Genomic DNA, 26876 nt, shown 5'->3' with positions numbered 1-26876 from the left:
TGGTAGAATTAAGCTCTCGGCATTTAATCGACTGATTTCAACCAAATTCGGTATGTATTTGACATTCTTATGTTACAGTGTGAAATCTTCTTATGAATCGGATTACCACGCCTAGTTCCCATATAACACAATTTTGAATTCCATCTTATTCTCTTACTTTCTAGTATGCATATCAATCAAACATGAATTTATCGGGATAAAACTTTGCACGAATAGTGCGATTGAAGTGTGTCACCTTATGAATAAAAATTGTCTAAATTGAACCAAAACGCTTCAAGCCCCATGGTACCGAATATGTGGACCCTAGTACATATAGTTGCCTTTTTACAGAAAATATCGGTCAATGTGTGAGATATATAATTGAAATTCAGAGAGGATCCATCTCTGATAATAGTATGTTTGTATGTCAAAAAAGAGTTGAATCGGTCAATAATTCTCTTAGCGCCCAAATACCTTATATAAAAATTTTTGATCTTCTGGGTGACTTTATACCACATATATCAGCGAATGTGCTAGTTATTTTAACGAAATTCTGAGAGTGTGTTTTGTATCTGTGTGCCCAAAATGGATTAAATTCGGCTAAAATTCAGGATTTTGAATCGTCCAGCTAACTTTATTCCATATATATGATATTTATGATTATATTTATATATTATATATATTTATAACTGAGCAATCTCAAAAATTAATGCAATCAGCATTTCAATTTCTATGCCCCCAATGTTTTTAGTATAATTTTCGCTGACGGGAAGTAAAATAGAATACTAATACTAACTGAGTCTATGCCCTTCAAAATAAGTTAATATGAAACCAAATTTAATTGTAATCAATTTATCATTGCGTCGAATAATGAAGTTGAACATTTTCGCTACATTTTTGAATATAAAATTTTGCCAACACCTGAAGGTATTTAGCCGGCATATTGCGTGGGTATGAAATGTTTCGAACTTAGATCTTCCCTATTTATTTTACCTACAACCAAAAAGTAATGTTTCAATTTAAAAATTTTGGATTACAAATGAGATTTTCAGTTTTTAGTTTCAAATTTAGTTTTTGATCCAAAATATTGTGATTGAAAATCAAAATTTAATTTTAAACCTCATTCAATCAATCAAAATTAAAAATTGATAAAATACTTGTATAAATCGTATGAATGTGTAAGTTTGCTCTATAGTTTTGAATATGAGGGCTCTGTGCGAGTTCTAGTTCAAAATGGTAGAACTTAAAATACGCAAGCGCGAAAAGAATTTTTTTTTTTATTTTATTGATAAACTTGGTTTTAAACTTTTTAAATTTTCAATCCCGTATTTGGGATTAGCAATGTATTTTTAATTTTTCAATTCAAATTTAAAATAATAAACTATATTTCATTCTTAAGTGTATTCATAAATATTATACATACATACATACATATGTATGTGTCAATTCGTAGTTGGACAGCGAAAGCTTTCGATGAGTGTAAACAATAAAAGCGAAGCGCTGTGATAAATGCTCTTTGAAAGTCTGCTGAGCGGCGGCACGATTGTGAATTCGTTTGGTGTACGAGACATCTACATATATACATACATATGTATATCAAACAAATATACATATATAATAGAATATATAATAAAATTTGTTTGCACGATGCAATAGCGTCCGGCTAGCCACATCCGTTTGCAACTCTCTTGTTTCATTGAGAAATTCTCACAAATTCGTGTCGCGCTGTTAACAAGTCAGGGCAAAATGTAAGAATACGAAACGGCCAATTCACAGTTCGCCAGCAGAATTCCACCGATACGGTCACAATCAGCTCAAACAGTAAAGCACAAACGAAAAAGTTTAACAAATTACCGTTAATGGTTAAGAACCGTTTAATGTGGGGAACGGTAATAAGCCAAAGTAGCCGTTGGGTCTAAGTGACGCGTAATATTTGACACAAACGAGAGGTATTAAAGTGATTATGAGACAAAAAAATATATATTCATACATATACGAGTATTCCTATGTAAGAGTGGAAAAATTTCATATCAACGAAGTGCCGATTAACAGTGTTTATATCATAAGCCAGCTTATGACACACAACTTAGCGCGTGGCACTAAAATTAGTAAATATTTTAATATGTAAATAACCGAAAATAAGCAAAGAACTGTCTCAAGTGTGATAAAGATGTGCATGTGTGCGGTGGCAGAATGTTTGCGTAATGAGATTTTCCTTCCAATTTGGCGAGTTAGTGAGTAGCAGCCCTTGGGCTTGCTGAATGAAAATTCTCAGTGATTGATAAAGTGAAAATAGCTGTGTATACATACATATGTATGTATATGTATACATACAAAGAAATGCTGCGTTGACCTTCCTGAACTTGAACCTGAAAGAACGTGAACGTGAAAACTATTGCTGCAGCCGAATTGAGCAGTCGTCATTAATACGTACATATGTACATACTTACGCACATATTTATGTACACGAGTGCAACCAAATCTTAGCACTTGCATGTGCGCGTGGGAGTGTGTGTGTGCTTGTGTGTTTGCCAAAGCAATTCACTGCCGCTAATATTAAACGCTTATACTAAATATAAAAACCAAACTTAGTGCCAACTTTGAAATATTTTTACACATACATTCAGTCACAGGGCGAGCTGCATTCGTGACTGTCAACTCATTCGCCAAATTCTTTTGACAACAAAGCGCTCGCACCAACAACGTATTCTTAGTGCCGTCGTCATAGATTGCCGGTAGTAAAATTAATTAACCAAAAAAAAAAAAACAAAAACAAATAACAGTAACAAAGCAAATATTATAGTGCAAATTTGAAATTTTGATTTGTATTTAGCAATAAAAAGAGCATTGGCGTATTTAACAACCTGTTGTTGCAAGTGTTTTACTATACATACATGTGTATGTATGTACATAAAAACAATATTTGTATATGTATATATATATATGTATATAAATATTATATGAATATAGTATGCAATAAGCTGTGTGTTGGCAGTAAAACAATGTGCAATTGAAAGTAATAAAATACAATTTTGTGAAACTAATTTCTTCATTTCCAACAGCACTAGAACTATACGAATGAGATTTACGATTTTTGTAAACAATTTTAGTTCAATAATATCACACAACTTTTAAACGGTAAGCATTTTGGGGAAACTTTAATATACCATCCCACGATTTAGGGTTAAAAGGGGTATGGTTGGATAGAGGAGATTCTCCAGATCAAGAATATATAATTATAGTCGCCGAAAATTATAGTTTTCGAGATATTTGCATTTTAAGTTGAAAATTTGACGAATTATATCTTGCAATTTCTCGATTTATAGTTAACTTTTCTTTTATATCATGCATTTATTTCACACTAACACTTCACTACATTGCTTCTACATATTTAGTTTATATGAATTATTTTCATATTTGCTTTACATAAGCATTTTATTTTTTACATAATTTTCGCTATATGCACAATAACAAATGGGTTCCATGTTGACAAATAATAAGTAATCAGGCATTTGAAGTTGAAAAGTATCAAAAATCCCCTTAATTCTTGAGCATTAAAATTGCATATTATTCTTAAAAATGTAATCCTTTATAATTTGGAATTATAAACAATTATCTTCAACACTTTTACATTATACCTAGTATAACATAACCTTTTTTTCAATATTTATTACAATTAATTAATATTTCTTTATCTTCAAAACTTGCTTTTTTTTATCAGAAATCAAAGAAAATTAATAATGTTAATTATTTTTCCGAACCGTGAATGTTATCATAAAAAGTGATAATTTTCATCATGATATGGTACTTCTTAGTTAACTTAACAGGCTAAAGGCAAAAAATGATGAATGTATTGAAAAAATTGAATTCTTTATTAAAAAATGGTAAAAGTGTGGCCAAAGAGTTCTTCTAATGATTACATGTAAATTCCTACATGCATCTCTCAGTTGCTCGTACACAGAGGAATACCACACCTGTTGCTATTTAATCGATCAACTTATCGTACAGTTCAGAGTTATTGATGAAATTGATAAGATTAGCAGTGCAAGTATACCTATCATAATAGGTCTTAATGCTGTCTAACATAGTTTCGTTGCAAACTTTTATGTAGTATTACAATTTATCTGAATTATAAATTTGCGCTACTTGTCAGTTGTTGACTCGATTTAGCTTGGAAACTTAAGATAATGGCATTTTATAGTATTTGAGTAGTGAGTAATAAAAGTTACTCGTATATTATCTGGTTGGAGTACACAAATATTCGTATGTTACAGTTGGATTGACTGTGTAAAGTATTCGAATGGCTATAGTTGGCGATTGGGCTTTTTAGTTTGCATTGAAAAAGCTTCACAAAGCGATAAAATGATACTTTTTATTAGTTTTAAAATATTTTTTCTTTAACTCTTTTAGTTTAATTAGATTCAGCTATGCTTCACGCAGTTCTAACTTTTCCTGTTTCAATTTTATTTCTCAGCAAAAAATTAAATTTACAAGAATTCTTTCCTGATGAAAGGCTAAGTCATAGACTAAATTTGGTTGTTAATTTATATAGATCCAATGAAAAGCACTATTTTGTGGCTTGTAGTCAATTCTGATAGTGTGTTCTAACCTCTTCACAGTACCACCTTCAAACCGAGTATTCTAAAATAATGCTTTGAGCAATAAGTAAATATGCTCTCTTAACGCTAAACTTTCAAGTATTTGGTTCTCTAAAATGTTCATTAAATAATTTATATGTCGACTATCGGTACTATAGCCACCTCCTATGAATTTTTTTATGAGGCAATACATTTTCAGAAAAAGAACGAACCATTCTTATCTTCTGCCCAGTTTTCAATGCATAAAAATGCATTCAAGTTTTGCAATTGAGTTAGAGAATAACAAGAGTTCACAATTTAAAAAAAGAGGCATTTTTGTTTTATTTTAAAATATGTAATAACTGATAAATCGAAAAATCTGATTTTGATGTACATAAGTAAATCAAGTTATCAGATTTACTAAATTAGTATATCTTTTCTCACAAACAATATTCTCCAAAATCCACAGATTGCTCTTTTGATTCGTTTCGATTGATGTCTGTAGTTTAGTTCTTATTTCTCTAAATAATATTGAACTTTTTTTGGAAAAAGATTAGCAAGATTAAGTTATTAGTTCTCAGTCATATTATCTTAATCCGATTTCAGATCGCTGCATAGAATTTTTTTATAAAGTATTTTATTTAGTAAGTAAATAGAAACTATGTAAATTTACATAATTTGACGTACGATTAATTCTGAAATACTTTGGATCCCATAGATCCCGTAGCCGATCTCCTGGATCTCCAAAAAAATGTGTCAAACGGTGAAGAAGATTTTTCTGCTTACAACTGTTTATAACAATAGTTGAATTTAGGTAATGATCGAAGGAATGGGTTAGTCAAAATTTAAATTTTATGCTCAACAGGTAAGAAAGGGCTAAGTTCAAATGTAACCGGTTAGTTTATACTCTTGCAACCTGCAAGAATGAAATCCCGTGAATTTCCTTCAGGGACTGGCAAAACTTTATATTAAAAAATGTTGCGAGATAATTCAACATTCATTATTCGAAGAAATATTATATAATGTGAATAAATTACAATCAAATTTGATATCTTCTTGACATACATATATTGAAGTCCATTAACTTAGACTTAACTTTATTGCTATATTTTAGTTCGCGTCAACAAAAATTATATTTGAAACATCTTCAAATGAGATATATTTATGTATGTGATATTAACTCGACCGAAGATGCTAAATATAATATACAAGTACATACAAGCTTGTACATTGCGATAATTCATATATTGCCCGATATATGCGATATAAAGTCACCCGGAAGCTCGAAAATCTTCATAGTACGTATATGGGGCTAAGGGAAGTATAGACCCGATTCAACACGTTTTTGACATAGAGACATACCATTATCAGGAAAGGGTTTTCTCCGAAATTCATTTATAAATCTCACACATGGACCGGACGGACAGACAGTCACCCGAATTTCAACTCGTGTCGTCATCCTGATCATTTATATATATATAACCTTATATCAATCTCGATAACTTTTAGTTGATTCAAATAACTGTAAGGTGAACAAAACGATTACTCTCTGTAGCAACATGTTGCGGGAATATTAAAAGGTTATTCCTTCGATAAACCTGACAACTATATCTAAGAAAGCCGTGAGAAAATCGATTGGTCCAGATGTTTTGAAAATATTTTTCTCACCGTCTCTGAAAACAGTGTTTGAAGAAAAACGCGTTTACAGTTTTAAGAGGCAATTACATTAAGTTAAAAACTCTTGAAAAACTCTCCTAAAGTATTTATTGGATCAATTTCAAATTTTCGGAGAATATTATGGATGTAAATATATGCAATCGATATTTTGAAATTTAAGGGGTTATAAACATCCCGCAAGGTCTTTCGGTTTAGGAATAAAAGACTCTTGGATATTCGAAGAATATAATTTGGTTTTACTTTCAAGAAACTGAAGTACCTGTTTAGTATAGCAGCAAGAAACATTAATTCATTGAATGAAAACAAATTTAATTAAAGCAGCGCGTGCCCATGTCTACATTTGTTTCCATTTTATTATTATGTACATATGTTGTTTAAAATTATTATTATTTTTTAAGTAATATATTTACCTAGCCAAACAAAACATGTGCCAATATAACGGCAAATCAAATTTGCGGAAATTTTTCCAACCGTCATAAAATATGCAGCAAAACACAACCGTTGGCCGTCACTTAATATTTCCATTAAATTAAAACATTTATCTCTTCGTACGTGTGGCTTTGAACATTCAATTAAATGTACTTGGAAAACATACCCGTTGTGAAATGATCTTAATTGAAATTCACGCAGACGGTGTTCATTTAGATGTATAAAATATTCTATTGGCATGGCTGTGCAACCAGCTGTCAAAGTAATAAGCTCATGGATTTGACACTTAGGTTCGGTATAGCAAAAAGCCGACTAAAGGCTGGTATAATATTTAAAAATTGTGAAAACTTGTTTTTTTAACTTCACGTTCTATACTAGGAACTTATAAAGCACTACGCACCAATATCGGTATGCATAATCGGTCATTGAAACAGTCTCTTGTGGACAATATTCATCCAGTATGAGATCAGCTTACTGAGACGAAGTTTTGATGATCGAACCATACCAAAACCTGACCATGTGTTTTGATTTCTTTAAAATTCTGTGTTTGTAAGTACGTGAAGGTCTAAACTACCCATGACTTATTAGTTGTAAACCAACATTTGGCGTGTTATTGGCAAGAAAAGAAGAGTTGAAAAAACTGATGCTCAATTCTTGATACAATTAAATGTTCTTTCAGCAGCTTTATGATATATAGCTCCCGTTAATTATCCATATAAAGCAAGGTCATGAGAGCTATATACCACAATTCTACTTAAACAATAAATGTCATAAAATGTACAAACCGATTTATACATTTAATTTCCAGCAGGGTCATTTGCACCATATACAATAAATACATGCTTGCTTATCGGTCCATATTGATACACATGAATGTAGTGTCACATATGGATGCATTTATACTAATTAACAGCAGAAAGTAACAATTCCTGGTTTTTACGCAACAGTTTTGTTCCAACGCTTTCCAATATATTTCAATTTATTGCTACTCATTTATTTTATTACTAAACGATTATTGTGCATAAACACAAATTCTAAACGAAAACTACGTCATGCTCTCGCATTACAGCTATTTTTGATAATATTATTATACCCTGAACAGGGTATATGAAGTTAGCCACGAAGTTCGTAAAACCCAAAGGAAACGTCGGAGACACTATAAAATATATAAGTATACTTGTATAAATGATCAACATGATGAGCTGAGTCGATTCAGTCATGTCCGTCTGTCTGCCTGTATATATGCGAACTAATCCCTCAGTTTTTAAGCTATGGATCTGATCGGCGCAACCGAAGTCAACGTTTTTTCTTGTTTATATTAAAAATTTTTTATTGGCCCTTAAAAAATTAAGTCGAACTGCCATAAGGGTTACAATAATTTTAAAATTTTAGAGAAAGCTACTGCTAACTATTCAGCTGCGTATTTAGTTCTGGCGAAATCACGACGCTGTTAAATTTACTTCACTCGAAGTGTTATGCTTCTTTGACACCTCAGAATATAGTTCCCCAAAATTTTTGTTGAAATATTGGCCTTGATTGAATAAAAAGTAGATTTTCTTTTCGGTTTCCTTTTTGTAGACGCAGCTGTTATCCTCAGCCATTTCAGTTCCTCATCCAAATAAAATAATTAAGTTCTTGAACCATTATAAAAATCTTGTAATTAAGTAATCCAGCTTTTCAAACCGATTTTTTTTAATATTCATTTATATTATCTCGATTTATTAGATATATAACAAAGTTATCGAATTCTAATAAGCATCATAAAATTTTAATTTTTTATTAACTTATTATTTTTAAGTCAAAAAGCGAAGCCGACTCTGTTTACGTGAATTATTATAAAATAGAAACATGAATCGAGATTTGGTCATCGAAACTGATTACAAATTATGTTTGTACTTATGTAATATGTTTACTTTATATTACTGATAAGGCCTAACTGCATGACTATGAGAACTATACATTTCAACATCATGCGAAATACGAAAGCTCCTAAGTCCAAAAATAAAATGTATGCACCCTGTTGAAAAAAAGTTTGTTAAAGTTAGTGCATGCTTTTTCTATTATTTTCACATTTAGGTAAAGAAAGATTAAAAAACATTATTATGTATTAACCGGTTTATTTGGTTATCTCAATTTAGAAACCGAGCGTTCAGTTGTAGTTATTAACTTAACGTGTATATCCTCGAATATCATGGCTGTTTTGACTATACCATTCAACATTTGCACAGAACAAATGAACTTATCAAAGTTGTCAGAGAACTCTACAGATTTGGCCTGCTTGGTCATCTTATTATAAGGTTATTTGAAAAAATTTGGTAGCACCGAAGCTATACTACCCTTCACAAATAAAAAATGTTGCCTAAAAATTATGGTTGGTAAGTTTGTATATTCCAAAAATCTCTTTTGGTGGAGAGGTTTATTTTGCAGATACTCAATTATAAATGCTGGAAATCAATTATAGTTAAGGGTCAAAACAATTTTTCATATTATTACAGCCTTCTAAATTGTAGCCGCTCAGTTCAATTACCTCCATCAGTTTTTTAAGCGAATTTTTTTTGCATGTTATGTATATAATTTTCCTTATAATGACCTACCAGGTTTTTTTTATCTGATCGACGTTCGAATTTTCGGTGAAATCGGACTTTTTTACAAATGCCACCATCTTTTAAATTTTTGATTTTTTTCAGCTGTAGGTCGTTATAAGGTAAATATCTTCTAGTGAGAATTTGTAGCATTGGAAGAATATTCAATTTATTTTATTCAGACATTTTTCTGTATATTCTATATCATAATCATTTTTTAGACTGACACTACGTCACACTAGGGCGCTTAATCAGTTATCTTGAATAATTTTTACTTTGAATGTATATGCAAATGTGTTTAGGTATCAATTTTATTGCTTACAAATATTTTGTATGCTCTCATATGTACAATTTTTACTTAAGCAATTATTATAATACTGTGATTAATGTATGAGCGCTTTCTATATCAGCAATTTCAGGTATGTATGTGTGAATACACCGGTGTAATGAGAATTCTGACTTAAAGCGATTTTTTTTAATCATTGGCTGATGGCAAAAAATCTTATTTCAAAAATTTTTGTCTTTGCAAAGGTCAATCTATTGGTCTATCAATACACAATGAATCAGAAGTAAATATTTATGCACTTGGACGCTGAATTGGTAATTTTAATAAATATGTACATACCAAATGTATATTGTATTCATGACATATGACTTTATTAGGTGAAAAAAGTACTCGAAAAATGGGTTCATCGAATTTGTTCCTGCAAAAGAAGTCGTGGAGGCCATTTGAATAATATTATATTCAGAACTTTATTGTATGATTGTTATAACAGAGGCTCTCTGTCTCTCATACGGCTATACATTTGGCAAGCTTAAATGGTTGCAGTCACGTTCATCACTTCCAACTTTTTGAGATTTATTGCACAGTATTAACTAATACAACTTTGTAATAAATTGTCTACGACTAAACTTTATTTCCCAGAATTTCAGCCGTTGAATTGATTAACAAATCGTAGTAATAATGAGTAATAAAAATCCGAAGTTATATAGTTTGACTTACATGCCTTACATCCATATAATTCTTGACACGACTACGAATCCAAATATTGCAAGTTATATTGTAACTTACGTTGAAATTGACAATATGTTTCTTACCACCCTTTTCAAAAACTCTCTGGAACATGGCTTCATACACGAAGCTCATTTATCAATTTCCTTAATGGCTGGCCAGCCTTAAATCACTTCATTCCGTGGAAATAGTAGCATACAACTAATTATTTTCTTTTTTTTTCTAATTTTAGTTTTCGGTCTATAAACATCAATGAGTGATGGAAAAAGCAACGGCATGCGACAACAGCGGTCAGGTCTATCGCGCGACAACATTACCCACCCCCAACAACAACGAAGGCTTAGATAATAGTAAAAAGCCGGCAGCAGCAACGTCACAGTCACAGGCGAAGCCAAAGAAAGTGCGTCGCGACAAAAGTGATTTGGGTGAGAATTTCAAAGCACCAGATGGCGGCTGGGCTTGGTTGGTGTGCATCGCTGCCGGTTGCTCGAACGTGAGTTGTGCCATAAATGATACATTATTTGTCAGTATTTGTTCGAATTTATTGTAAAATTATTTTGTGTTTTCTTATTCTTTTTTAGCTGTCGATCTATCCATGTCTACAGCAGTTCGGTTTTATATTCCGCGAACGTTTGGGTGTTTTAGGTCTTACTAGTTCGCAAATCACAACAATTATTAATACGAATCCAGCTGTGTCGGCATGTACAGGTATGTGGAAATATCAAGTCATATCTATTACATGAAGTATTAGCAGTTACAACGGCTATATAAAAGATCAATGGCGGCGTTTCACAGAAGATCCTTTAGGCTTTGTAATCCCTTTTAACAACCAGCTATTATTATTTGATTATAAAGAGTATTGCTTTATCTGATTTTACCAATCCCCCAATTTTCGAAATAGGTACTTTTTAGAGCGCTTCAAAGTATAATGAAATTTTGGCGATTTATTTTCAGTAACCTTTATGTTGAGGTCTTAGAACAGGAAAAATGCACTGGGGGACACATCCAAGAAATAACGATGGATATGTAAGCAATTCGAAACCCGATTCATGAGAATTTACCATAGTGCGTCCACTATGTCCCTTTTATATTTTTAGAGTGTCAGACATTTCGATCTAATTCTATAAATGAATGATGGAAAAAAGTTGTCAAATCTCATGTGAAACAATTTGTAGACTAAGATAAGCACACAATCTTCAGAAATATCAGGAATTTTTTAGAAATATTATAGAAACGAACTACTATATGTAGTGCACTTAGAGCCTAATAGCTGGTTTAAATACGCTTGTCAGGCATCTTCTCATGCTCGCCATTTCAACCAGACAACGGATCAGGCTATTGTATGAGTGTAAAGCTAGGTTAAAAAGGGTGTTTTTTTTTTTGAGACATGTGTAGAAGAACAAACGCGCATATAGTTTAATGTTATGGCAAAGAATTTAGCTCTCTTATAAAGATAAGGGTTTGCCATTATGTGTAAAATATTCTTTCGGGCAAGGGACCGCCGTTGTTGGTTCGAATAAGTTTCAGCCAAGAGGCCCAATCTTAACTACTTTTTGCAACAATCGGGGCCGTATGTCAGCAATAACGTGCCGAATATTATCTTCAAAGGTGTCAATCGTCTCGGGCTTATTTGAGTAGATCAGCGAATTCACATAATCCTACAAAAAATAGTCCAACGGTATTAAATCGCACGATCTTGGAGGCCACGCCACAGGCCCACGACGCGAGATATAGCGCGATCCCTGATCATTTCCTCTGCTCATAGAGCACACCAAGCTGTGACTTTTTGATGACATAACGACATCTCAACAATGCCTTGTGGATTATCACCATTTCAATGCGACAATTTTTTTTATTAACATAACATATCTATTCAATCAGAAGTGAGCTTCATCACTAAACAAAATTTTTATGTGTGCGACGCGTTCGATGATCGCTCGACATCAACTCTTACACTAGTCGGATTTTGTGAGCACGCAAACCAAAATCCTTCCGCAAAATTTGCCATAAGGCCATAAGACCACCGGTTATTTTAACTTTATTATACTTCTAACTCAAATTTAAATTATAGTAAGCAGATTATTCGACTTCTTACTACCGACTATCGATTTTCTTATTATTTATATAGTTTGCATATATAAAATCTTGAATTCTTAGCTTTGTAAATTTTCTCCCTTTCAGGACTCTTAAATGGACCAATGTTTCGACGCTTTACCTTTCGGCAGGTTGCACTAGCAGGTTCAGTTTTCATCTTCACGGGTCTAATATTAACAGCCTTTTGCGATTCCTTTATCGGGTATATGATAACCTATGCGCTGCTATTTGGTAAGTATTCTACTTTTGACTCACCTATTATTTTAAAGACATACACATCTATTTATTTCGCTTTGCACACCAGGCTTTGGTGTCGGCATTAGTGTGTCCGCCTCATCACTTGCCATAAACACTTACTTCAAGAACAAAAGACGTCGTGCAGCTGGCTTTTCGTGGACACTCACTGGTCTCGGGCCGATTTTCTTGCCGCACGTAGTCACACTATTTGTCGCGTATTATGGCGTACAAGGCACCGTAATCATATTCGCCGCCCTCTCATTGCATTCAATGGTTTGTGCACTTATCTATCAACCGGTGCGCTATCATGCACCGCAACCCGATGTGCCCGAAGCGGCTGGAGATTCGGGCATCGCGGCAGGCGAAGCGGAGTATCTCTGCGAATATTGTCAAATACAATGTAAACGTAACGGTATCTTCTCCAGCCAATACTTGTATCAGGACGATGACGAAGCTATGCCTGGGTATGAAATAATCGAGCCGGGCACGCCGATGTTGTCACGCGCCAATGACGGTTGGTTCGGTTCGAAGTTGTCGTTGACCTCAATGCATAGAACGGGTACACCACGCTTTCGTACCGTCTCCAGTTCGAAAGATATCGAGGGTATAACTCGACTTAATCGTGTGATATCTGAGGAAGAACTGAAGACGGCCGAGGTTTACAAACCGAACAACTTCAAACGTGAACGCGACGAAGTGCTGCTCAAGCAATCGGCTAGCAATGGCAACTTTCGTGCGCCGCCACATTTTGGTGGCTTACATGGTACGACGGCTCCATTATGTTGTACTTGTGCCGAGGAGCGTATGCTGCTCGAAAAGGCGCAGCTTCGTTCAAGTCTTACCATCAAAAGGCTGGAAACAACGGCGGAGGAAGACGAAGATGCCACAATGTCTGTGAAGAGTTTTACCTTCTTACAGAAAGTGGTGACTTTCTTTGATCTCGATTTATTGCGTGATTTCACGTTCGTTAATCTGGTGTTGGGTTTAACGATTATCAATTTCGGTGAATTGAATTTTTCTATACTAACGCCATTCATACTAAATGATTTCGGATTTACCACGTCGCAAATTACTTCGGCTATGTCAGTGCTGGGAGGTTTAGATATTATTGTGCGATTCATCGTACCATTCGTCACGGAGAAAATACCGTGGGATAATCGTGTCTTCTTCCTAATAGGTAAGGTCTAAGGTGGGTTTAAACTATGTTTTATTATCAGTATTTCCTTCTTATTTATGTCTTGATATTTTGCGGACTGATCTTTATCCATTTACTTTGAAATCAGAAATCGTTTTGAAAGGCTTTCTCCGAAGCTCTCAAAAACATTATCGGGATCGTATTGTAAACTCTAATTTGAGTGTATCCACTGTCAGTATATTGTTAAACTACTGATGTACCTGCAGTTTACTAGTTTCTGGGAGTCCTTGCTCCTACTTATTTCATTCCTTGCATTCTAACTGGTTAGGTTAAAGTAGATTTAGATGTATAGTTTTTACGTAAATTGTTAAAGAATTCTTCGACTTCACCGAAGCTAATACCCTTCAAAGGTGAATTTCTTATAGCTTAAAAGGGTATGAAGAGATATTTATCTTTATTTTGATCGGTTAGTATATACATATGTATTTCTTTTCTAATAAAAAAGTTTTCCCGATAAGGAATTATTTTGATCGATGAAGATTTGTATGACTGCTATATCCTGTAGTGGTCCGGTATAGGCAAAACGAGCAGCTTCTCAGAGAGAGAAGGACGCGTGCAAAATTTCAGAACGATATCTCAAAATCTGAGGGACTAGTACGCTAATATACAGACGGACAGACAAACAGAAATGGTTAAATGGACTCAACTCGACGCGCTAAACATTTTTATATATACATACATTTTGTATGGTCCCCAACGTTTCCGTCTGGGTGTTACAAACTCCTTGGATAACTTATTGTATCTTGTTAAGGGTTAAAAAAAAAATTATACACTGTATTTGTCCAGATTAGAAAAGTAATGAAGACCAAAATTACACAGTCACTTTCAAATATGTATTTTTTATATCACAGGCGTCGTTGGCATTGCACTCGGTCGCACTGTCGTCGCGTGTACTCGCTCCTATACGGTCATACTTTGCACGTTCGTTTGGATTGGAATGTGCAAAGGAGTGCGCACTATTTTCTGGCCTCTCATCATACCCAGTTGTGTGCCATTGAAACGTTTACCAGCTGCTTCCGGTTTGCAATTGCTCATTTCCGGCCTATTTACGTTTGCCTGTGGACCCTTTGTGGGTAAGTGTCGCTCCATCTAATGCATTTTATATATAAAACATAATATATAATTAAGATATATATATATCTACCGTTATATTTTAAAATTATTGCAAATTCCCTAATCTGTTTAGTGCTTTTTTGTTGTTTCAGGCCTTATACGCGATCGCTTCAACTATTCGATCACCCTGCATTTCCTCAACATGATGTCATTTATCGCTGCCATCTCATGGACGCTTGAGGCGTTGGTGCGCCGTTATCGTCGTCGTTGTCGGGATCGCAAACGAACCTGCGCCACATGACTATACGCCGTTAACGTAATGTAATTTTGCTTGAGTCGACGCTAGATGCCGCTCCCGCATCACAGACGCAAACCAAATACTTTTCCAATACACTTACCTGTTATCAGAAATCATGTTTGTACATGCATATGTACATAAATTGAAAATGTGTGGGAAATATACTATATAATATATATATATATATATATATGTAGGTATATACTTAAGCTGTACTTTATTGTATAAGTCTAACGATTTTCATAATATTTCCTACAAAATTTAATATTACAATTCACATAGGTATATGAGTATGTAAATATGTACCCACTAATCTTCATTTAAGCATAACTAAGTCATAAGTACTACATTTAAGATAGAAAACGTCTAATTGCCTACAAAACTTAATTTTTCAGCGCCATCGGTAGTGTTGCCCAAGCAACGACACAGGCTATGAAATTGTCAAAAATATTCGATCAAAACCTTTGCAAACCTGATTAAATTGCCAGCAAAACATTAATTTTCTGAGGCGCCTGTTTTTGCCAAGTCAAAACGTTGATGCAAAATGTTGGCCGAAAAATTGTAAAACAAAAAAAAAAAAATTCCGCCAACCGTTGCCGAGATATTCAAATTTCGCCATTTTTGGAGTTTAGAATAATCTCTTCTTTAATTATTCAGTTTCTATTTGAATTCAAATGTGTATATATTTGTATAACAAAGTTATATTACAACAATTCACAAAATGTAAATAGTTTAATAAATCAATAAATGTGAATTTGCTTATTTTAAAAGTACAACAAAGGGAAAAATCTGTTTTAATTACTAGTATTTTTTATTGGTTTCAATTAAATAGAAAAACAAAAACAAACTTTTTTTTTTTAGTTTTTTAAGTTCCCATTATTTTTTTTTCAACATTCTAATACTTTTTTTTACTTGCTTTAAATAATTTTTTTAAATTTTATTTTGAATATTTTTTTTAATTTAAAAATTTTCTTCTGTAATTGTTTTAACTTTTTTTTATGATTTATTTTTTATAATATTTAATTTTTTTTTGTTGTTACTTTTATATGTTTTTTTTTAATTTTTTATTATATCTTTTTGGAAATTTAAAATTATATGTGTGTTTTTTTAAATTAATTTTTAAATCATATATAGTTTTAATTTGTCATACTGTTTTTTTCTGAACATTTTAATACTTATTTATTTGTTGTTTTAAAATATTTTTTTTAATTAAAATTTTGTTTCTTTTTTAAATTTTAAATTTTAAATTTTTTTTTTAAATCTGTATTACCGGTAAAAAATGCACAGATGGTCTTTGATATGCGTCAAATTGTCAAAAATTGAAATAATAAAAACGAAAGTAATTGACTTCCGACAAGAAAATATAAATATTCTAATATTTACATATATGTACACATATGTACATATGTTTTTTTTTTTTTATAGTAGGGGGAAGCATCGAAAGCCGAAGTGCGGAACTTTAATCCGCTAAACCTAACCTACTCCTATCTCATATCTCTCCCACGGAACCACCGGATTAAGTATTACTTCATGGGAGAGAAAAGGACATTTAAGTCTCCTCTGCCGTACGGACTGACTGACTCCTAATCTGTTGTAAGTATCTCAGTTTTGTCATAATTAAAGCTGACGCTTCGCTGACAGCTTTCCATTTATCAGAGGACTGACACATATGTGCTGACAAGGTTTCCACCCTTAGACTACCGAGTGTAGACTTTAACTTTTTCCTAATATTCAAAAAACGGGGGCACTGAAAAAATACGTGTTCAGTGTCTTCTATGCACTCTGTACACGTCGGACAAAACGGACTAACATCATGATGAAATTTGAATAGATACTTTCTAAAGCATCCATGCCCACTCAGTATTTGGGTTAGGTGGAAATTTAGGTCCCCGTGTCGTCTGTCTATCCACGAATGAATGTCCGGAATTAGTCTGTGGGTCCATCGTCCTTTAGATGAGGTTTGCCACCGTTGCTGCCACATTGTTAGGCTCTTGGTTCTCTCCTCGTTTTTTACTCCTGAAGACGGCACTGAGCGCTGTACATATGTATGTCCCTCAATATGTCTTTCGCAAAAAATCAAACATTCGCGCAAGTGACAAAAAAATGAGGACGCACCATCATCGGCCAATAATATTCAAGCGAACTCGCGGCTTATTTTCTAAGTATTTCATATTACAACGATAACAAATTCATTCATAAGGAATGTGCGTCTGCTTCAAAGCAAAGTGAGTTCGTACATAACTCTGCGCCGCGCTATTTTTTCTGTGCGCCTGGTAAACCTTTGGTTTGCATATAAAATTCCTACGCAAATGCGAAATTAAGTTTATAAAATGAATGAATGAAATTAAATTGAATAATGTCTTCAGTAAAATTGAAGAATTAGAAAAATTTAAATTTTACAATTTGTATCACTGAAAATCCTAATATCCCCCTCGCATTTGTATGTTGCCCACAAGCAGCTTCCTCACAACATTTGCTAAAAATCATAAATTGAAGAATTTGTCTGGTGTTCCCTTTCAGAAAGGAGAATTGGCAACATGACCTCTTAGAGATTTGAAATACTATTTTAATTTTTTTCATATTATGCACTGTTTATGGCATTAAATTATAAAATTTATATAAAATTGCCATTCATATGAAATCATTAACTACTTCTATATATTCTAAGCACAGTCCATATAGTACTTTTATATGTTTACTTATTATCATTATTTCATAGTTTGTAGATTTAGCCCATTTGATCTAAATACGACGCTATGAAAAGCAACAGCGTACGTGTATTTAAGAATGTATGTATGTGTGATTATCACATTTGTGTAAATACGCATAATAAGGGCTTACGACCTCAGCCACCGTAAAAGTGGAAACGCGGTATAACGCACATACATAAGTTGGAAATATTGCCTATTAAATGTTTATTTTATTATGAATTCTGGGGTTTTACCGGTAATACAGATTTTTAATTCAGAAGGCTTTTATAATTATAAATTCGTCATATCATAGAAATTGAAAACATAAATCTAAATAGGTATGCGCAAGGATTTTGCATTTAGGAATATTCGTTGTGTCTATTTACGGCATCGCATTTTCGAAGTTATATTTTTCGATGTTCCCTCAATTACAAATTAGTACTCAAAAAGATTTCATTTAACATTCTCTGGTACTAGGCGACCAGAATGCTCGGAAAAGCAGCAGGTATCTGCCGGAAAAAATGTGAACTGCTTACCAACACAGCATCCGGTAAGCGAGTGTAACTTCACTGGTGCATACTTCTAGGCTGCGGATAAAACGCTGCTTTCTTTCGGCCGGCATAGCAGTTGTACAACATCCGTTTGCCTGAAAGTATGCTACTTTCGATGCATGCTTGCAGTGCATGTCGCCTTATGTGAGTGTGTGCAAAATGCAGCAACCACCTGCTGATTTGATCTGGGCGCCTGATGCAATTTGAACAATTTAACTTTTGGGAAAAATGCCAGCGACGACGCCGTGCAGGTGCGAGCGAATTTCTTTTTCGCAGATTTTTTCAACTGTACGCAATTTCCATTGAAAAAGTGTAATTAATTAAAGCGAAATTTTTTAAAAACTACAAAAACAAAATATTAATTTTTATCAAGAATTTCTTAGATATTTTTTTTTGTAAATATTTATTACATTTATTTATTTAGTGTCTATTTTATATAGCTAATTATACATATGTATGTATAGATGTTTTTATATATAATACTTAATAGGTATATTTGAAAGTTTAAGTATGCAACTTAGTGCTAATTTTAGTACATTCATTATGCAAATGTTGCACTTTATTATTTTTGAGTATCCCAACATACGCATTAATATATTTAAATATATACTTAAGACTTTCAGATTTTTAGTTTAAATTTATTATTGGATTTTCCACTGGTGGATGTATAATGTGCAGTGGACATTCGTCGCCCAACAGTTGTTTACCCTTTGGTGTGACCGTACATTTTGGTAGCTTTTTTCGTGAGACGTTGGCAATCATCGTGGCAGGTGGCGAAAAAGCGTGTGCTGCCGAAATATCGCCATCGAGCAACAGAGACATCCTTGAAATTCGGTGACATACGTGGGACACATTTGTGAATCACATCTCGCCAACTTCGGCATCACAACGCACCTCGCCGTCATTATAGACCTTTTGGGACCTGCAGCGCACATACAATGCGTAGCGATGCCCTATTATTCATTGCTTGTGGTGGCATTCCAACAGCAAATCCGTTAAATTTCCAAAAATCTTAATTCTTCTATGCATCCTTTTATAGGCAGCTCGAATTTTTTGATGCAGGATTGTTGCCCGAGCGACGACGCAGGGTCAACAAATATATTCCACCAGCGGTTAGCGAGATATTCAGCTAACAAAAAATCCGCCGCTACCTACTGTGCACTTCACGGTGCCTGGAAGAAATGCTTTTTTCTAGCTGCACTGCGTATGGGAGTGAGAGAAAAGTAAAAAATGGTCGAAAAAGTAAACAAATTATCGTAATTACATATTTATTTAAATTTCTTTATACATTAGCTGCTAGATATTATTTTGCTATGAAATACCATTCTATATATAATATATATTATATTAAATAATTTTTTTAAAGCTATTAATAAAGTTCAAATCCACTAGGACCACGTGAAGAGTTTTGAAGATTTTATTGGTATGCGCGGTAGTAGAAAAATAGAGCATAAAAGATGTTATTTCTCGCGTCGTCGATAACATTATGTATATATAATATAATATTATATAGTATATATATACTTTTATTATATAATATTATCCATGGAATTACAATTAAAATAATCTTAAAACTATTTCCACGCGCAGATACCTCCTACAAATATTTTCATGACATTTAACTCTAGATCTTCTTCCGCAACAATTTACAGCATAACCTAGAACTACAGAATTAGAGCTAAAGTTGCGTAGCAATAATGATCGCGTATACAAAAACAAAAAATACAACGTTTGAAATTTATAATACAAAAGTAAGTAGAACAGACGATAGATCGGGTAATTGATAACTGCATATATTAAACTGCATCCGCCCGATGTCTTCTTCGTCAATACAACAACAAGTTCCACGGCATCAGAGGCAGCCACTTTATCTTGGAGATGGCGACATTGTCGATCTCAGTCGTCGGCCTTTCTTCACTTGCGACAACTGATCTTTGTTCGAGTACTGTTTGTTGGAATCATCCTCTTGAGTTTTTGGTGGTGCCGTTATGATATTGAAGACCTATTTGTTTATATGTATTTGTGTGTGTGCATATGTAAAGAGTGTTGATGATAAGCATAATAGAATAATATGATGTGAATTGTTGTGTGTGAGTTTTCGTTATGTTTCGCAATGAAGTGAGGAAGAAGAAGAAAAAATACGAGTGAGTTGTGTATAGCTTTACGATTTTCAAATTTAATCTATTTGATTGTCACACGATTTACTTTTGAATTGCCATCGATAATCTCCACTGGCTTGGCAGGCACATATGCCGAGAGGCCCATCAGACCGAAGAGCTCGGGGCTATATAGACTGGATGCTGGCGCAGATGAGTGTGTGCCTGAAAAAACAATAATATTCTTAGTACAAATTCCAAAGTAGCAGAAGGAAATTTGGGTGGCGTCTATCTAATCGATGGTTTATATTTCAAGCACTCAGCCGAAGTCAGTCCCTCAGTCCCTGTTCAAATTTAACAATCAACTGCTCGCTGGTTCTGTGCGACTCTATTTGTCCGATAATGAATGGACCGAAAAGTGAAGAATTCTTCTGAACAACACATATTGTCCTGAAGTCAAGAAAAATATATATGACTTCAATATATATGGCTCGTTTAACTAAAGGTTAGAAAGACACCAATTTTGAACCAAAAAATCACAAGACAGCTTGGCTCTTAGCTGTAAGCCACTAAATACTCAATTTACTGGTAAACTTGATGAGATCGCAGCCTTCACCATAAAGCGAGTTGGTGTCCACCGATTAAATTTCACGAAACTTTTGCAAGAAAATTAAAATTAATCAGCATGAACTCCAAAAAAATACTTACCATTACCAGGTGTTGGTCTCACTAAAAAGCGTGGCGACTTTCTAAAGCTGAGCGGCACTTCAGTGCTCGTACTGGTCGTAGTCAGCGCACGTTGAGGGAAGAATCGCGGCTGCGGTGTGACCACATATACCTTTTCGTGTGTTTGCGGCGAAATTGAAACCTTGGCTTTGCGCCAAAGTTCTGCCGGCTCGGACTGACCGGAATCGGAATTGAGATGCATGAAATTTGGTGCCGCATGTCCATTACTATTCGGCGGTTGCTGCGTGGTTGTTTGACTCGTTGTTGATGAGATAGTCACTGTTTCGCTTTCTAGAGTGTCCAATAAATGGTTATCCACATCATCGTCTATTTGATTCAATTCGAAACGCTTCGTATCGCGTTCCAACAGCAGCGATTGCAAATCATTAACGGAAGCTGGTAACTCTGAAGGTGGTTCAAATAGACTAATTGTCGTCTTAGGTCGGCGTGATGCTGGAGTTGTTGTGGTAAGATATTCAGTTGGTATGTGCTTGGAACGACCACGTATTGTTGGCGTACTCGGACGATGTGACAGTGAGGTGTACTCTTGCTCCGTCCAGTCGTCGATATTCTTCTGCAGCTTGGAGAGATCAAAGCTCGAAGAATTCGTTTTCTGCTGTCTGATTTCATGTTCGCGACGCAGTAGATCGCGTAAATTTGAGGCAAGTATTTTAGTGACATATTTGGTAGTGCGACGCGGTAGTGCAGGTAGGGGTGTCTCCGTAGCTAATTGTGCGGTCACCAATTTAGACTCCTGTTGTTCGTGTATATCCACGCTATTCTGTTGGGCAGACCATTTCTGGAAAGCAGCATTCTGTTGAGCGATTTGATTAATTGTCGGCTGTGGACGCGTAGGCTCGAAGGGGCGTGGCTTATTTTTCGTTGTATAAGGAATGATTATTTGATGAATGTCTTTGTGGCGTGCCGGTGGTGGCGGTGTTGGTGGTGACATGCCAGCATATTGACCGCTCGCATCTATGGCACTGTAGGTGGAGGTTGGTGTGGGCGCCGCAGGTGCACCAGTAAATGTGGGCAAGGGTGGCAATGGCGTCACTAGCCATGGTGCTGTGGAGAAGGGCACATCGACGGAATTTTGCTTGTGATTTGAATAATGTTGTGGGGGTACAAATGGCGTAGGCGGTCTGCGCAAATTCAGTTCGCTGGGATCACGTGTAAAGGGGTGTGGTCGGTTAAGAAAGCCGGGCGCATGTTGTATGGGAGAGTCCAAAAAGCGTTTTGGTGTTTCTCGTTGATCGTGTTTTACTTGTTCTTGTCGCGGTGGTTGTAGTGTTTGTAAGGAAGGTAAAAATTGCACTTGTGTATTCCCCTGCCCGCGTTCCGTTATGTAGTCCACCTCACCAAGCTGCGACAGTTGGGTTGACAATTCGAATTCGCGTGGTGGCTCAGTAGTTGTATAAGGAAAGGTTTGCGTCAGCGGCAACCAAGGTCTGTAGTCTAGGTTTTGTTGCTGATGTTGCACCTCGGTGAGATTGTGGGATGAAGCGGATGGAAAGTTGTCTTCACCTTGTGGCTCATAGGGAGCTTTCTGTGGCTCATAATTTTGCTGCAAATATTGCGTTTGCTGTTGATATGGCGTTGTGTAGAAAGTTGTGGATGGCTGGTAGTTTTGTTGAAATTGTGTATACCCGGTTTGCGACTGCGATGTGGTAGCTGGAGAATATTGCAGCTGTTGCGGTTGTTGTGTTTGTGGCTGGGGAGGTGTTGATCCCTGCGACTGTGTATCAAGATATGACTGGGCTTGTTGAGGCTGTTGGGTTTGCGGTTTCCCCGCAAAGCTACCCAATTCGGTGAGTATTTGTGAGGCAGGCAAGTGTTTGTGTAGATTTGGACTGAACGTTTGATGTTGATATGGCACCGTCGCAACCGTCTCCTTGACCGCTGGTGGATTAACGGGAACTTGCTGTTGCCCCAAATCTATAGAAGGCGATTGCTCGAAGCTGACTGGATACTCCACTGATGAGACGAAATCTGTGATTTGATGACTCTTAACAATCTCAAAACTGGGGTCATGATCTCGTGTTGGCTTTGAATACGTCTGCTCTGGACGCACACTATCCAGTTGCAACTCCGAATGTGCTCCAATATTTTCCGCGAAATGTGCTGGTTTCGTAGTAGGCAATTGCTGTGCACTACCGACCGTAGATTGAGTGGTGGTTGTTGTGGAAGCTGCAGGCGTCAAATATGGTACCCGGAAAGGTTGTGCATTATATATGGGTGGCAAAGCGTTCAAGCTTAGATTCGGTATGGGTATTGGTAGAAATGGTGGTGCTACAGGAGCTTTGCCCACTGCAGGTGATGCTTTATAGTTGCCAGGGAGTGGTTGATATGCTGTGGGGAAATTGAATTGCACAGCGCGCTGTCTTACAGGCAACTGTTGCTTCCCAGTGTTGCCAAATGGCAATGGGTGTTGTTGTGTATATTTTTGGGATTCCTGCGCTTCGTAGTGTTGGTGCGTTTGCTGTTGCGGCGCCGTTGAGATATGCTGATTATTCGTTGGATATTGTAAACCTTGCGGGAACATTGGTACCCAAGGATATTTGTTGCAGAGGTTACAAGGTTTACCATCTGGTCCTAACGGTGCTTGATAATTGTATGCTTGCTTATCATCCGACGAGAAACCGTTCGCGAGTTGATTTTGTTCCGCCGCTCCGAGGCCAAACCAGCGTGCTATCCGTGACATAAAGCCGGGAGGCTCAGCTGCATTAATGGAGGATGTGTGACTAGGCGCCGCCACTGTTTCGGCAGCTTGATGAGTGGGCGCATTTTGATGTTTCAGATGTTGCGGCGTGGGTAATGGTGGTGGCACTAGATAATCTGTAGGGAAATTCTGTTGCTGATGTACACCCCAGGCGTGAGGCAAGAGAGTGGATAAACTAATGGCAAGGATGGTAAGCTGGCAGGCAGAAAGGGCAAGTCGTTGATTGCACGTCTGTAAATAAAAATTTCAAATATTCATTTAAAATTATATAAAAATAGGGAACAATTATAAAAGTTAGCAGTATTTAAAGATCAACTGGTGTGAATGAGACATTCTTGTGCATTATGGAGTTACATATATCCACTAGTGAATGTCAAAAAATCTATTTTGGTGTCTTCAGAATAATCTTAAAAAATCTGAACTTGATTTGGCAAATAATTTCGGTGATATAAGCGTATTTCTACGAATTTTTTAACTAAATGTGATTGGCCCCCACAACTGTAGACGCATTTGTCTCCAAACTCTGTTTTCGAAGTCGGTGAAGAAATATTCTCAGAAAAGGCTAGACCGATCGACTTGAAAATTTCACTCGAGGTTCTCAGATATTTACTAGGTAATAATTGAATGAATAAGATTTTCAGTAATAATTCCAATTTTAAACCATTCTGAAGTGTAATTTTTTTTTTCACAAGAAAAGACTTCTTTTGTGGAGGCTGTCATATTGTCAAAAATCAAAATATTGACTAGCCCTTCCATCATTACCTGTAATCATCCATTATAATAAACTTTGCAAAATTTTTGAATTAATGATAATTTTAAGCGAAAATATTTTCTTCACCGCCAGACACCTTTTTGAGGAGGTCCTCGTGGAGATCAGCTCCAGGTTCAACGGAATGCAAAAAAAAAATTCACGTAAAGCGCATTGTTTCGGGTATGCCCTATAAAATATTTATATAAATGATCGGCATGACGAATTGAGTGGATTTAGCCATGTCCGTTATCCTATTCGTCTTTCTGTCCATATGTATATACAGGAACTAGTCCCTCACTTTTGGAGATATCGATCATAACATACAAGCTCAATTGAAATGTCCTTGTATGGACAATAATGTCCTTGTACTACACAAGATACCTTCACGAAATTTGACACGGATTATTGGTCAAAAACAAAATCAAAACAAGATCAAAATCAAGTTCTTGTATGGAAACTGTTTATTTATTTTTATACTTTTAAAGCCCAACTGATGGCTAAAGAGGTGTTTTCGTCGTGGCACAAACTAAATTTAATCGTTTTTTCGGATCCAACACTACAGATTTTGGTCTTAAAAAATGATCGTCGTTACAGTAAGGTGAATAAACATGTCACACCTTTAACGACTTATTGGGGTTACATACAGTTAGAATTTTCAAAAAATCGTTATTTTTATATTTTATTTGCTTAATGTACATATATTTAAGAACACTCAGAAAATTTCATATCGACTTTTGAGGGATTATAGAAGGAACTCGAAAGCTTGTCAAGTTGTCAAGCAACTTTCGATATTGTAACAGTGTTTGCATACTCTCACAATCAATATTACTATTTAGTCTGGAAGTAAAATGGCACGCTTTATATACAAATTTTGACATAACTTTTAGTGAAAACAATATTTTTAGTGTACCTCGTTGTTTAGCATGTGCGTATAAAACCTATATGGAGCAAAGGAGTGGAAATACAAATGATAAACCGGAATCCGTAACCAATGAAAATAACAGTCAAAATGTAAATATCATCAGCGAGTTTCACTTTCCAAAACGCGAATCAACTTTCTGCAAACAATCGCCGTCCTCCAACCCACCACCACATAAAAAAACGATGCGCCAGCGCGTAAAAAGTCCATACAGTAAGCCTAGTAAACTACTGGATTACTTACTGGCTTGATCAAGTGCCGGTCCGTCAGCGCACAGCTATGCGGTAGCCATGTCATAAATTAAGCGATTTTGACATTTTAGTGCAAATTTTCTTACACTCAAGGCGACCGTGAAAAAATCCTACAACAACACCACCAATAATAATAATCAGCACAATGTACAATCGGCATTTATACGGATCATTCGACTTGTATTGCCGCTCATTGAAGCGCCAGCGAAGCGTATCAACATGAGCCGGTCGATAGTTAAATAAAAAGTGCAGTTGAACTTGTAGTCAAGCTTGAAATCGGTGTTCATGTGTGTGGCTGTGGATGGCAGTAAGGCGTGTGTGAATATGTGATGTGATCCGGTTTCCGTTGAGCGATTACTATGTCGCGTGGTCACTTTTTGTCGCCTTTATACTTCACTGTTACATACCATATATGATATATACGCTGTTTACAGTTAATATACGAAATATTGCTGGTGTCTAGGTCAGTTTTTCCTGTTTTCGATTTTCATGATGGCGCGTGTCGTCAATGGGTTCATATTTCGATTAAATATTTGATTATTTATTTTCACTTGCCTTTTATTGACTTGCTTTGTTTACTTTACTATAATGGCTTGCCGAGTAACTGTTAGTAACTAGATACTTCATGAAAGAAATAATTTGAAAGAATGAATAAATAGGACATTACTAAATGCCCGGTTTATTAACTGGAACCGGTGGAAATACTAGGGAAGAAAGATTTAGGGAATCCTCGAAAGGATACACATATTTTGATTTTTGTTTTGAAGAAAAAGCATTATTTTTCATTTCTGTTGGCTTTACGAGCAATTTGTGCAACAGATTCTACTTCAACAGTCTATTGATCTTTGAAACTCATTTTATTTATACATATTTTATGTATTCAGTATGTACTATACATACTATAAAATATACTGTATACATATATAAATGATCAGCATTGTGAGTTTAGTCGTTTTAACCATGTATGTCTGTCCGTCCGTCTGTCTGTATATACGCAAACTAGTCCTTTAGTTTTAGAGATATCGATCTGAAATTTTGCA

General features: G+C 35.2%; 2 protein-coding genes across 6 annotated transcripts in view; one reads left to right on the top strand and one right to left on the bottom strand.

Annotated features, from left to right (window-relative positions):
• Positions 1 to 1740: 1740 nt before the first annotated feature.
• Positions 1741 to 15921, top strand: LOC106616073 (uncharacterized). Of its 4 annotated transcripts, none has more exons than XM_036366038.2 (8): positions 1743 to 1928; positions 3042 to 3117; positions 10489 to 10749; positions 10838 to 10964; positions 12438 to 12581; positions 12655 to 13764; positions 14634 to 14855; positions 14988 to 15921. In XM_036366038.2, the coding sequence occupies exons 3-8, from the start codon at positions 10516 to 10518 to the stop codon at positions 15134 to 15136; spliced, it is 1986 nt and encodes a 661-aa protein (XP_036221931.2). In that variant the 5' UTR covers positions 1743 to 1928; positions 3042 to 3117; positions 10489 to 10515; the 3' UTR covers positions 15137 to 15921. The 4 variants fall into 4 exon arrangements, with proteins under 4 accessions (XP_069965457.1, XP_036221931.2, XP_014088013.2 ...); XM_036366039.2 differs by lacking the exon at positions 1743 to 1928 and adding an exon at positions 1986 to 2714; XM_014232538.3 differs by lacking the exon at positions 3042 to 3117.
• Positions 15922 to 18830: 2909 nt separating this feature from the next.
• Positions 18831 to 26876, bottom strand: part of LOC106616094 (mucin-2) — a 118449-nt gene continuing 110403 nt past the window's right edge. For both annotated transcript variants that reach the window (XM_070109948.1, XM_014232578.3), the window contains exons 2-4: positions 21179 to 24146; positions 20580 to 20695; positions 18831 to 20376 (exon numbers count right to left, since the gene is read on the bottom strand). In XM_070109948.1, the coding sequence (XP_069966049.1) occupies positions 20242 to 20376; positions 20580 to 20695; positions 21179 to 24146 (3219 nt within the window). In that variant the 3' untranslated portion in view covers positions 18831 to 20241. The remainder of the gene's footprint in view (positions 20377 to 20579; positions 20696 to 21178; positions 24147 to 26876) is intronic.

Source organism: Bactrocera oleae, chromosome 5, assembly GCF_042242935.1.
Source record: "Bactrocera oleae isolate idBacOlea1 chromosome 5, idBacOlea1, whole genome shotgun sequence".
In the NCBI taxonomy this organism is placed as follows: Eukaryota; Metazoa; Arthropoda; class Insecta; order Diptera; family Tephritidae; genus Bactrocera; species Bactrocera oleae.
This window is presented reverse-complemented; position numbering and strand designations above follow the sequence as displayed.

Excerpts from the sequence above, each read along its gene's own strand:
- LOC106616073 (XM_014232538.3), top strand. The coding sequence starts at position 10,516 with ATGGAAAAAGCAACGGCATGCGACAACAGCGGTCAGGTCTATCGCGCG. Across the intron at positions 10,965-12,437 it reads AGCTGTGTCGGCATGTACAG|GACTCTTAAATGGACCAATG; the intron begins GTATGTGGAAAT and ends TCTCCCTTTCAG. Across the intron at positions 12,582-12,654 it reads AACCTATGCGCTGCTATTTG|GCTTTGGTGTCGGCATTAGT; the intron begins GTAAGTATTCTA and ends TTTGCACACCAG.